At 36.4% G+C, this 12,076-nt stretch overlaps 2 protein-coding genes across 3 annotated transcripts; both read left to right on the top strand.

Moving 5' to 3' along the window:
• Positions 1-1,004: 1,004 nt before the first annotated feature.
• LOC107627410 (uric acid degradation bifunctional protein TTL-like) lies at positions 1,005-2,139 on the top strand. Its single transcript, XM_016330242.1, has 4 exons — positions 1,005-1,217; positions 1,345-1,446; positions 1,541-1,667; positions 1,817-2,139. The coding sequence occupies exons 1-4, from the start codon at positions 1,005-1,007 to the stop codon at positions 2,137-2,139; spliced, it is 765 nt and encodes a 254-aa protein (XP_016185728.1).
• Positions 2,140-3,559: 1,420 nt separating this feature from the next.
• LOC107625479 (cell division cycle 5-like protein) lies at positions 3,560-10,568 on the top strand. 2 transcript variants are annotated; one of them, XM_016328130.3, is made up of 4 exons: positions 3,560-4,028; positions 4,485-6,191; positions 8,722-9,003; positions 9,681-10,568. In XM_016328130.3, exons 1-4 carry the CDS (start codon positions 3,852-3,854, stop codon positions 10,422-10,424), a joined length of 2,910 nt encoding a protein of 969 aa, XP_016183616.1. In that variant the 5' UTR covers positions 3,560-3,851; the 3' UTR covers positions 10,425-10,568. The 2 variants fall into 2 exon arrangements, with proteins under 2 accessions (XP_016183616.1, XP_020971647.1); XM_021115988.2 differs by having other exon boundaries at positions 3,582-4,302.
• Positions 10,569-12,076: the final 1,508 nt, after the last annotated feature.

Below are 12,076 nucleotides of genomic sequence, written 5' to 3'. Positions count from 1 at the left end.
ATACTATACATTTGAAAGAAATGAAGTTGCTGGCATGTGGTCCCATGCTTCAGGCAAGACATTTTGGGGTGTACAATGTCAATGGGTACAAGTTTAGAACTATCACAAAGGAAGACGGGCTAAAAACTCAAAATAGTGGAGTTTATATCTCATCCAATACAAGAAGTTATGCAAGCATGCGTGATAATAGAGTGGCTATTGGTAGTGTTCCATATTATGGGAAAATTGTGGACATAATCGAATTGAACTACAGCTGCCATTTCACAGTGGTTTTGTTTAGATATATTTGGGCTGATACAACTATGAGCAGAGGTATCAAGCAAGACCATCTAGGCCTTACCAGTGTTAATTTTACTCGTCCGATTCACACCGGTGATCGAGAAGAGGATGAAACGTACATATTGGTATCAGAAGCTCATCTTGTGTACTATGTACTTGATGAAATAGATCAAGAATGGAGTGTTGTGGTTCATGTAAAACCATGAGACTTGTATGACATGGGTGGAGAGAATGAAGAAGTTGAAGCTGCTTTTTCTCCACACCCCGGGTTGAACATGTTAGCGGCAGGTGACATCAATGATTTACAGTTGATAAGGGATGATGATATAGAAGACCCAATAGAAGATGTTTCTGATAATATCGATGATGTAACATAATGAAAATATTGAAAACATGTACATCATTTATAGTGGATTTGTGTGTTTAATAAGTCTAACATTGTTTATGATGTACGCAGTTTGTTAGTTACATTACTATTTGTGTTTTTGTATTTAAATTCAGTTTTCATTTCTTGTTGATTTTCATGAATACCACTAGTTTCTCATTTCTTCGAACGATTGTTGCTTGCAAAAGTCAGTTTTCAAGGCTTTGTTGTTGTCATCATTATTGTTGTTGTTCTTAATCTCCAATGAAGAAAATTATGATGTCGAGTAAATTGTGTTGAATTACAATATTGTTATCATTGACCAATATAGTCAACATAAAATGGTGTTGTAACAAGAGAAATGAAAACGGAGGATTTCTCATCATGCTGTGCAAACACAACATTCGCTAATGAAATGGCTATTGCCTCTCCATTCTCTTCATTGGAAAATGCAATTACGGTTACCAGAGACATATGGTCCCGTAAGTTGAATGTTAGGTCTTGGTTGGAGGCTATATCAGGACGATCTTGTTCTAATGAATACTCGGAAACGGTGAACGAAGCTACTGTACAGGTTTGTTCATTAGCCATACCCTTAAAAACATGAGTTAAACTATATTTGAATAATAAGTCTTTTAAGTTGATATATGCTTACAACATTTAACCAATGATAGTTGTTACGTTCATGCTAAAATTTGTAGGAACTTCATGAGTGGGGATCAATGTACGAGGAGAAATTTAGGTATGTTTTTGTGACATTTGTAGCTGGTAGGACCTCTGAAGACATACTTGCTGAATTAAAGGTTAGAAATAAATTTCTAGCATAGAAAGTGAATCACAGAGACACAATATGCTTTACAAAAAAGACCATCAACTATACATTTTATTATGATGCAGATGCGCTTTAATAACACGCATGTTGTTGAGTTAGAGATTGCTTCAAAAGAGGAATTAAAGTATATAGAACATTCTATTAGAGAGCTTCTTTCCAAGAAATCTGTCCAAACTACCGACGAAGGAGATGGTAATCGTTAATTTTGTATTTGTTAATGTTTAAAGTCCTCTTCCCATAATTCCACAATTTTTTCCTTAATAATTACTAGGTAATGACCTGGAAGTTATCATTTTCTTTTAAGTAGATTTATGTTATTGGTTGCATGTTCATATTTTCAGTGTCAGCTGAATATTCAGGCAAAATAGTTGATGACACTCTAGATGGGGCAAACACTGATTCAGAAGACGATTTCGATGCTATCTCCTCCGGTGGATATGACATCTCCAGAAATGTTGAGCTCAATAAGATTCCAGAAGAAGACAATGAAACTTCATACACCCAATATAGAGAAGATGACGTACATGCTGCAAAAAGGGGCTTTGATCTGAACAAGTTGCCATGGGGTAGAGATGACTTATCAGATCTTTTATCACGTGACTACAGTAGATTTTTGACAGAGTATTTCTGGCCAGGACAATACGATGTTGATGAGAAATTTTGACTCGATACTTGTTTGTCTACTTTAATAATTCTGATTTTTATGCTGTATTAAACTTTGTTTTGACTTTATGAATTCAGACGTTCACTTGATTTTTTCTTTACCATTTATGCTTCAATACAAACTCAAAAGGCGCTGATAGTACAAGAAAAAACCTGATTCGTAAATTTGTGCACATTATTAATTTATAAATATTTTTTTAATTAATGAATTATTTTCTACGTAACACAAAATCGAAAATTTATTTAATGCATTAAGTTGTAGTGTTTCAAACATGTTTTTCGTAAAAAAAAAATAGCGAGGACTATAATAGATTTAACAAGGCAATGTTTAAACAAAAAAATGATGTTAAAAAATTTTTTGCAGCAGTTGAAAGAAAACCGCTGCAAAAAAATATCTAAGCATAAACCCCAACGCGACATTTTGCGGTGGTTACAACAAAACTGCTGCAAAATGAGAGCTTTTGGTAGCTTCTCCCAAATCCGCCACAAGAACCGCTGGCTGATTCCATTTAGCAGCGGTTGAAAAAAACCGCCACTAAATATCCGCCGCTATCTGCCGGTTTTCTTGTAGTGGCAATACTTCCCCTACGCTTCATCCTAACACTGCCACTTTGCTATACCACCCCACCTTAATCAGTGTCACCCCGTCGCACTACTCCAATCGTCACACCTTACCACTGTTATCCTGTTGCTCTATTTCTATTAATAGCATCATCAATATCAACAATAACTGTATCTTTTTCACCACCCCACGATCTTCGTTATTATTGTCTTTTTAATTTTGATTTGTTCTTTCTTCAATCTCTTTAATTTATTTGTCTTGTGTTTGTTCATGATAGTAATGATGATGTTGATAATTTAGGTAGAATTTGAGAGTATGTAATGGTAGAGGCATAGGATTGTGAAAGTGATAGAAGAGAGACAAAGATAATGGTGGTGAAAATAAGATAATGTAATGAATTCAACAAGAGAGAGAGTGTTGAGGTGCTATGGTTAGAGATGGTGTGATGAATTCAACACTGAGGTGAGGTGTTGGGATGGGGTGGCATACTAGTGGAATGTGGTTAAATGGGTGAGAAAAGAAAAGGTGAGCAAGGAGTGTGATGATAATGTGTATAAGGAAGAGATAAATTTGAAAAATAAATAATCACTTGTTGACAGTCAAAAAATTAAGAGAAGGAATAAAATTGAAACATATTAAAAATGTTAATATAAAATTGAATTAAATTAAAAAAAATATTTAGTGACAAAAATGACTTTATCCCAGAATTTATATTATAATTTTTTTTATTCAAATATTATATTTTTTTCTTTTAGTATTAATTTCTTAATAAAAAAAACTCACACTAGATTTCCTTCTTTTGGAAAAAAAAAAAATGCTTGGATCTGGTTTTAAATTTGAGTCTAGAGGGACATAATAAGAGGCCCAATAGAAGCTGAGTATTTTTTCCTGACAAAACAGAACGACGGTTCTTTTGGCTGACGATACGAGAGTAGAGTAGCAGACTAGCAGGAGTCAGCAGCACCTAGGAAGGTTTTGCGTCTTCAACAATAACATCTTGTAAGCGTTAACACTTAACAGTGAAACATAAAAAGTAAATAATATCTTCTGTTCTGGTTGTTTCGTCGTTTTTTGTTTTGTGGTTGGAGTTGGGGAAGCAAAACCCTACAATTTGAAGAAGCGAAGGTTGATAAAGAGAAAGTGGTGGCAAGATGAGGATTATGATAAAGGGCGGTGTTTGGAAGAACACCGAAGATGAGATCCTGAAAGCAGCTGTTATGAAATATGGCAAGAACCAATGGGCTCGAATCTCTTCCCTTTTGGTTCGTAAATCCGCTAAGCAATGCAAGGCTCGCTGGTACGAATGGCTCGATCCTTCCATCAAGAAGGTAATCCTACCCACCTAATATCTATTATCTATTTATTTATTTATTTATTTTTTTTGCTGTCTTTTGTATGTTATTTACCTTTGTTTTTTGGTTGTGCATCAAGTTTATGTATAATAGGGTTTTTGAATATGAAGGACAAAAAAAGTTTCGATGTTTTCAGTTTGATTGAAAGGTTATGCTTTTTGACATGACTCTTGTGAGAATGGATGGTTGTGCTGCCAGTAATGCTCCTTGATAAAGCTGATTATTAGATTTTACTCAGTTAATGTTTCATGTAAGTAATTGTAAGGCTGCCCTAATGCCATTATTTAATTAATAAGTAATTAATTATAGTTATGGCTTGCTTTTTAATGTGTCTGGATGCGCCTGCATTTGAACCCTTTAACTGCATTTTTTGTGTCGACAAGTGTTTTTCTACAATCAGTCTTCTATTATAATGCTGTTTTTTGTGTGCAGACTGAGTGGACTAGAGAAGAGGATGAGAAGCTGCTTCATCTTGCTAAGCTTATGCCCACCCAGTGGAGAACGATTGCTCCTATTGTAGGACGTACTCCTTCTCAGTGTCTTGAGCGCTACGAGAAGCTCCTTGACGCAGCCTGTGTAAAGGATGAGAACTATGAACCTGGCGATGATCCTCGGAAGTTGCGTCCTGGGGAGATTGATCCAAATCCAGAGTCAAAACCTGCACGCCCAGATCCAGTTGATATGGACGAAGATGAAAAGGAGATGCTTTCCGAAGCACGAGCCCGGTTAGCCAACACAAAAGGAAAGAAGGCGAAAAGGAAAGCGAGGGAGAAACAGCTTGAGGAAGCCAGAAGACTTGCTTCTTTACAGAAGAAGAGAGAACTGAAGGCTGCGGGAATTGATGTCAGGCAGCGAAGGAGAAAAAGGAAAGGCATTGATTATAATGCAGAAATCCCTTTTGAGAAAAGGCCTCCTCCTGGTTTTTATGACATTGCTGATGAAGACAGACCCGTGGAACAGCCCCATTTCCCAACTACAATAGAAGAACTTGAGGGTAAAAGAAGGATTGATGTTGAGACACAGTTAAGAAAGCAAGACATTGCAAAAAATAAAATTGCACAGAGGCAAGATGCCCCATCTGCTATACTACACGCCAATAAGTTGAATGATCCGGAAACAGTAAGGAAACAAACCAAACTGATGCTTCCGCCACCCCAGATTTCTGACCAGGAACTGGATGAAATTGCAAGGATGGGTTATGCCAATGACCTAGCTGGGAGTGACGAATTTGGAGAAGGTAGTGCTGCAACACGTGCTCTTCTAGCAAATTATGCACAAACACCTGGCCGGGGAATGACTCCTTTACGAACCCCTCAGCGAACACCGGCTAGTAAGGGAGATGCTGTCATGATGGAAGCTGAAAACCTGGCGAGGTTGAGGGAGTCCCAGACACCATTATTAGGGGGAGAAAACCCGGAGTTGCATCCTTCGGATTTTACTGGGGTCACTCCTAAGAGAAAAGAGGTTCAGACCCCAAATCCAATGTTGACTCCCTCTGCAACCCCTGGAGTTGCAGGTCTCACTCCCAGAATTGGCATGACACCTGCAAGAGATGGTTACGCTAGCATGACACCGAAGGGAACTCCTCTCAGGGATGAGCTTCGTATTAATGAGGATTTGGATATGCATGAGCGTGCTAAACTTGAGCTACAAAGAGCTGAAATAAGACGAAGTCTGTGCTCTGGTTTAGGAAGCCTTCCACAGCCCAAAAATGAGTACCAGATTGTCATGCAGCCCATTCCAGAAGATGCTGAAGAACCTGAGGAGAAGATTGAAGAGGATATGTCAGATAGAATAGCTAGAGAAAAGGCAGAAGAAGAGGCAAGGCAACAGGCATTACTTAGGAAACGATCAAAAGTCCTTCAAAGGGAGCTTCCTCGGCCTCCAGCTGCATCATTGGAGCTTATAAGAAATTCTTTGGTTAGAGCTGATGACAAGAGTTCCTTTGTTCCACCAACCTCAATTGAGCAAGCTGATGAGATGATAAGAAGGGAGCTTCTTGCTTTGCTGGAGCATGACAATGCTAAGTATCCGCTTGACGAGAAAGTAAATAAGGAGAAAAAGAAAGGAGCTAAGCGTGTGGTAAATGAGCCTGTTGTTCCTGTTATAGAAGAATTTCATGAAGAGGAGATGAAAGATGTATGTATTTACTAATCTATTTCTTAGTTTCTTCCCTTAGCTTCTTTTGTGATGACATCACATGTTCGTGGCTTTCGCGCTGATAGATAGTAAGTAGCATAATCAATTCTCGCCCTTCGCTGAAATGCTGCTTTCTGTTGTGGAGGATACACCTCTTGTTTTGCACTAACCTGAAGACTATAAGTCTAATCATTGTTAAGGTTGTGTACTAACGTATAAGATTGAACAATTCTAAAATTCTGCTAGGTTTGTAGTTTGTAGATCCTGACACTGAGCCACCCTTTCTATTTAATGAGATTGTGCTAGGGACTAGGGTTGATTTGTTTGCTTAGGAGCAGTTGGATCACACAACTGCAATGTGCCAGTTAAGCCACTGCTTCTAGTGGCTGAATTGGATTAGGATTTTTTTTTTCTTTTGTGGTTTAGGGATGGTTGATGGGGTGTTGTTTGATCCACATAAGTGCAGTGGCGTTGCACCTGAGATGCTTGTGTCAGTTGCTCTCCATATCTAAGTTGTAGGTGCTTGTGTAGTGCATCCTGAAAGTGGGTAGGCTCTGATTTTCTGTGGCCTGTGTTAATGTGATTGTGCTTTGCTCGTTGGTGTGATTTGTATTTGTGATTTGCAGGTAACCATTACTATGTCATAATGTCTTTTATGTTTTCTGTTTTATAAACGATTTTCCTGTTTTTCTAATAGGAATTAGTTAAATGTTACTTGTAATTCCATGTTTATTATATAATGATTGTAGTTGTGTTATGACCTCAAATTGTATGCATCTGTCCTCCATTTATTATTTTACTGGGTAAGATATCATTGTTCATAATGTGGTTGTCGAAATTGAAATCTTTCAATTATGATTAGGAAAAAGAAATACAAAAAAGCGGGGAGGGGAACAGGGTTCCCATATACAAAAGCAAAACACAAACAAAGGCCTATCAAAAACGTAAAGCTCCCCAATCTCTCAACATGTATGAGAGGGAAAAACGTCTAAAAAGATCTTGAGCTTTACACCAAGATGCTAAGCGTCTAACCTTATCCCATAAGATATGTTTATCAGAGAATCTGTCACTAAAGGTGCGTACATTACGCTCCAATCAGAGTCCAGATGGTCGTGAAAAAATTGCACTGGTCCACTTAATTTTTGCTTCTTTTCTATTACCAAACCAACAAATCTAGTCAATAAAAATATATCTAGAGTTGCCAGGCACACCTAACATTTATCAAAGATGCTAAATAAATTATTCCATAAGAAACTAGCCATTGGGCAATGCTAAAACAGACAAGGGTACTCAGTTTGGTGATTAGGCTTTATGATTGATTGGCAAACATGCAAGATATTAGGAATTATGCTACCTAAACATGCTGGGCCTGCCACCGTCTATCTGTTCAGGAGCCCAGTTTTTTGTACACTAAAACAAAACACATCCATCCTTTGAGTTCTTTGCTCCTCTCCCAATTTCTCGTTTAACTCTGATTATTTACTGTGACTTGTTTTCCTTCTATTTTTTTGCCCTTTTGGGTTTCTTTGTGACTGTGATTATAAAGCATACCAATAGATAGGTATTTTTCTTTTTAACATCCTAATTTCATGGGTCATTAGAATTAATGCCTTTTATATTGATTTGTTATTATGTTAATGCTGATTATTTCATATTATTTCTTCATACATGTCAAATCAAAGTTTAATTTTGTTAAATGTGATTGTATGTCTATTTTGCTTGTTTACGCCATTTTACGTGTAACTATTTGTTTAAATGTGTTCAGTTTAGGCAGGATCTTGTGATCCATGTTACCATCACGTTGTACATATATTTCTAATCTCAATCTTGGGTAGAATCTATATTGACAACATTGCTTGACTACACTGTCTATACCTATCCTAGACATTTAATACTCAGATATCACTTCCCAAATGATTTTTGGTGGTTTTCTTCCCACTGAGGAGATTTTGTTAGACACCTATTCTATATCTGTCCTTTATTAATATACTCTTTTTAGGTATGCGTTTAATCTGATGTATAGGTTTTTGTTTATTTTTGTTATTTCAGTGAATGTTATAAAAATAGTCCTGCAACTCTTTTTAGGGTTCCTTTTAGGTCATGTATTGTGACATCAACACATATTTTCTCTTTATGAATTATGACTTGATGCTGTGCTAGTTGATCTGACAGTCTCACTTTTCCGTTATAATCCTGCAATTAATTAATTATGTTGGGTTGTGTTTGCTGGTAATGTTTCTCAAGGACACTTCCTTGTTTGATTGTCAAGTTCTACCACCCCCCTCTCACAAATATAATAAAAAGAGAAAGAGAAAAAAAGTGGAATGTTAATGTTGACTATATTGCAATGTATGTCTTTTTGTCCATATCATAAATGGCCCTAAAATATAACAAACCTCTGAGTTTTGAGTTAGCTGGCTAATTACCTTGCTTATTATAATTTATTATGTTGTCATCCAAACTTTCTCTTGTAAGCGGGTTAAGGATACTTATTTTGTATTGTTTTTTTATTTTTTTATTTTTTGGTTAGGCTGATAAGTTGATAAAGGATGAGGCCCATTATCTTCGGGTAGCACTGGGACATGAAAGTGAACCCCTTGAGGAATTCATTGAAGCACACAGGACTAGCCTGAATGATCTCATGTTCTTTCCAACCCGTCATGCCTATGGTCTCTCAAGTGTTGCTGGAAACATGGAAAAGCTGGCAGCTTTGCAGAATGAGTTTGAGAATGTGAGGAAAAAGTTGGACGATGGCAAGGAGAAAGTTGTAAAGCTTGAGAAGAAGGCAATACTCCTCACTCAAGGCTATGAGGTATGTTACTAACATTCTCCATGCCAAATGCCTTTAACTCAGTCAGTTCTGATTATGTTTTATTGCTTAAAACATGGCTTTGTACTTAGAATCACCTTGGTTGAGTTAGTTTTGTAATTGAACAATGCTATTTTTGCCTTAGAGATAAACTGATAGGAACCTACTCACCTAATCAATTGTTAAATAGAGTATGGAGTGATTGAGTGAATTGTTGGCTAGGGTGGGTTCTGCAGTCTGGAATGCATTCTGTTATGCGAGAGGTGAGAGGTATACAAGGGTAGGTGGAGTAGTGATGGGACTATATCAAACAATTTGGACATAGAATTCATGCTAGGACAGAGGTTGAGTCCCTTGAATACTCACCAATTTAATGTTATAAAGCCAGTATTAATACATTCGTTGGAGTAAGGATATTTGCACCCCATTGGTGTAGAACACATCCTAGAGGTATTTCTTCTGCATTTCTATTATGTTCTATGCATCTATTGACACAAATTTTGTTACTTAAAATTGAAAATTGTAACTGAAAATAGTTGGAAGCAGTGACCTTCATGAATCAAAATTGATAAGGACACATGGAAAAGAAAATTCCTTTTGTTTGATTTTGCTGTCTGTAAAGAGTCCTTTGTGCCTGTACACAATGTTGAATAATATACTTCAGCTATTGCATTTTTCAGATGAGAGCCAAAAACAGTCTTTGGCCACAAATTGAGGCCACTTTCAAGCAAATGGACATAGCTGCAACTGAATTAGAATGCTTTGAAGCTTTGCAAAAGCAGGAGAAGTTAGCAGCATCCCACAGGATAAACAATCTATGGGAGGAAGTACAGAAGCAAAAGGAACTTGAGAGAACTTTGCAATACAAGTATGGGAATCTTATGGAAGAAGTGGAAAGGATACAAAATGTCATGGAACAGTACAGGGTACAAGCACAAAAGCAAGAAGAAATCGAAGCAAACAACCGTGCTCATGAGTCAACAGAGACTGTTGCTGACAAAACTGGTGCGCAGGATTCAAAGAATTTTAAAGCTGCGCCTCTCGCTGAAGAAAATGAAACTGCTATAGCAACTGATCTGTCTCGTGATGAAAGTGAAGCGGGCTCTGTGCAAGACCAGACCACCGCTAGCCAGAAAAATGATGTGGATGTGGATTCTGATGATATAAAGCAAACAGATGACCCTAATGCAAAACTGCCAGATGCTACACTTGTTGCCAAGGTTGACGTCGGAAAAGTGGAAGGTACCATCACTGATGGTCACATTGATAATGGTAAGACAGCATTAGACGAGGGTGCTACAGTAGGAAATGTGGTGGAGAAAGATTTAGCTATGGATGGTGAAAATTCACATGATGATAGCACACCAGAAAAAACCACTGTTTCTGATGAAGGGGATGAGATGCAAGTTGGTGATGGCAACTAAACCAAGAAATGCTCAACCATTGTATGAGCATTTTCATATGCTTGCCTGTAATTTGTCATAGATTGTGTTGTCCTCTCAAACCCTCCACTAAGTGGATGTTATGTGCTCTTTCTTGTTTGATAAAGACAGGATTTTTACAAGAAATTAGATTCTAATCCACCATACTCCATACACATCTATCAAATTTTTATTGGACTGGATAGTTGCAGTGTTGGACTTTTTGTCAATAACCCGTTTATCTCGAATTATTTTTTGGCATTACGGCAGTGTTTGTTTTTGTAGACAGGACACAGAGACATGGACATTAAATATCTAAAAGGTGTTTGGACAGAGAAACATGGACAATGGACACACTATTTTCAGGTTAGTTTTTTCATTTTTGTGTCAACTTTTAAATGAAGGACAATGGCGACACGAGATTTGGGAAGATGGACACGGATTTTTTAATGAAAATTATTTTTCTTTTTGTTCATAGATATTTCTTATTATTCCACTATTACCTTCTTTATTTTCTTTCGAGAAAACCTTAATTTGAACTTCTTTGCATCGTTGTTTTCAAAGAGATACTCTCTTCTCCCGGTTCTTTCTCTATCTGTGTTCTTCTTCTTTCTCTCTTTTTTTTTCGGTACTCTTTTCTTGATCTCTCTTTCTTTGTTCTCTTCTTCCTCTTCTTTCACTTCTTTCCAAGTAATGTCTTCCTTTTGCTCTCTGTCTATGTCTCTTGGTCTCTCTTTATTCTCTTTCTCAATCAATAACTAGGTATTACTCTGCCTTTCCTCTTATTGCTTTTTATTTTTATTTTTCTATTAAACAGAATTTTGTTTCTCTTTGTCCTCATTTTTTTTTCGTTTTTATTGTTTTATGATTTGTCAATTTGAAAATTATATAAGAAGACATACGTTCTTTCCTTTGATAGAATCTTAAATTTTTACAATGATACTGTGAATTGTTTTGGATTTTAATATGTTGAAAAAATTGTAAATTCTATTTGTGTTATGTTTAATTAGTGCATAACTTTTTATGCAAATTAGTGCAGAAAATTTGATGCAGAATTTCGTTTATGTTAGTGCAGAATTTTTTTTTATGTTAGCGCATACTTTTGAGCTAAATTAGTTTGTACTTAGGCAGAAAATTTGGGATCACATGGCTATTTTAGTCATGTTACATAATATTTTAGTTTTGTTCATGTCCATCCATATATAATATAGGACATTAGTATCTTGTATATTATATCTAAACACAATACACAAAGAATAATTTTTAGTGTTTCTGTTCTATTGTCTGTCTTAGTATCATGTTCTGTCCTGTCCACAAAAACAAAGGCAGCCTAAATGTTTTCTTGGTACCATTATTATTTTGGTCAGATTTATACTTTGCTTGAAATGGTTGCGATTTTATTTTTCAGTTGCATTTTAGGGTTAAATATTTTTTTCGTCCGTAATGTCTTTGGTTAAAATTAAAATCATCTTTAACTTTTTTTTTTCTTATTAATATCATCCTTAACGTTAGAAGTCATTTTAAAATTATCTTTTTATGTGAAATATTAATTGCATTATGATTTTGCCCTCATAAAACACCCTCTTTCACTCACTAGCCACTCTATCATCATCATCATCATCATCACCATTACCTCCACCATCACGTCTTTGGTC

The sequence above is a fragment of the Arachis ipaensis genome, chromosome B2 (assembly GCF_059453495.1).
Source record: "Arachis ipaensis isolate K30076 ecotype BB chromosome B2, ASM5945349v1, whole genome shotgun sequence".
In the NCBI taxonomy this organism is placed as follows: Eukaryota; Viridiplantae; Streptophyta; class Magnoliopsida; order Fabales; family Fabaceae; genus Arachis; species Arachis ipaensis.
Note: the sequence above shows the minus strand (reverse complement) of the source record. Positions and strands in the feature narration are given on the sequence as shown.

Coding starts and splice junctions, on each gene's coding strand:
- LOC107627410 (XM_016330242.1), top strand. CDS start 1,005: ATGAAAACGGAGGATTTCTCATCATGCTGTGCAAACACAACATTCGCT. Junction 1,218..1,344: donor TGAACGAAGCTACTGTACAG/GTTTGTTCATTA, acceptor TAAAATTTGTAG/GAACTTCATGAGTGGGGATC. Junction 1,668..1,816: donor AACTACCGACGAAGGAGATG/GTAATCGTTAAT, acceptor TCATATTTTCAG/TGTCAGCTGAATATTCAGGC.
- LOC107625479 (XM_016328130.3), top strand. CDS start 3,852: ATGAGGATTATGATAAAGGGCGGTGTTTGGAAGAACACCGAAGATGAG. Junction 4,029..4,484: donor TCGATCCTTCCATCAAGAAG/GTAATCCTACCC, acceptor TTTTGTGTGCAG/ACTGAGTGGACTAGAGAAGA. Junction 6,192..8,721: donor ATGAAGAGGAGATGAAAGAT/GTATGTATTTAC, acceptor TTTTTTGGTTAG/GCTGATAAGTTGATAAAGGA.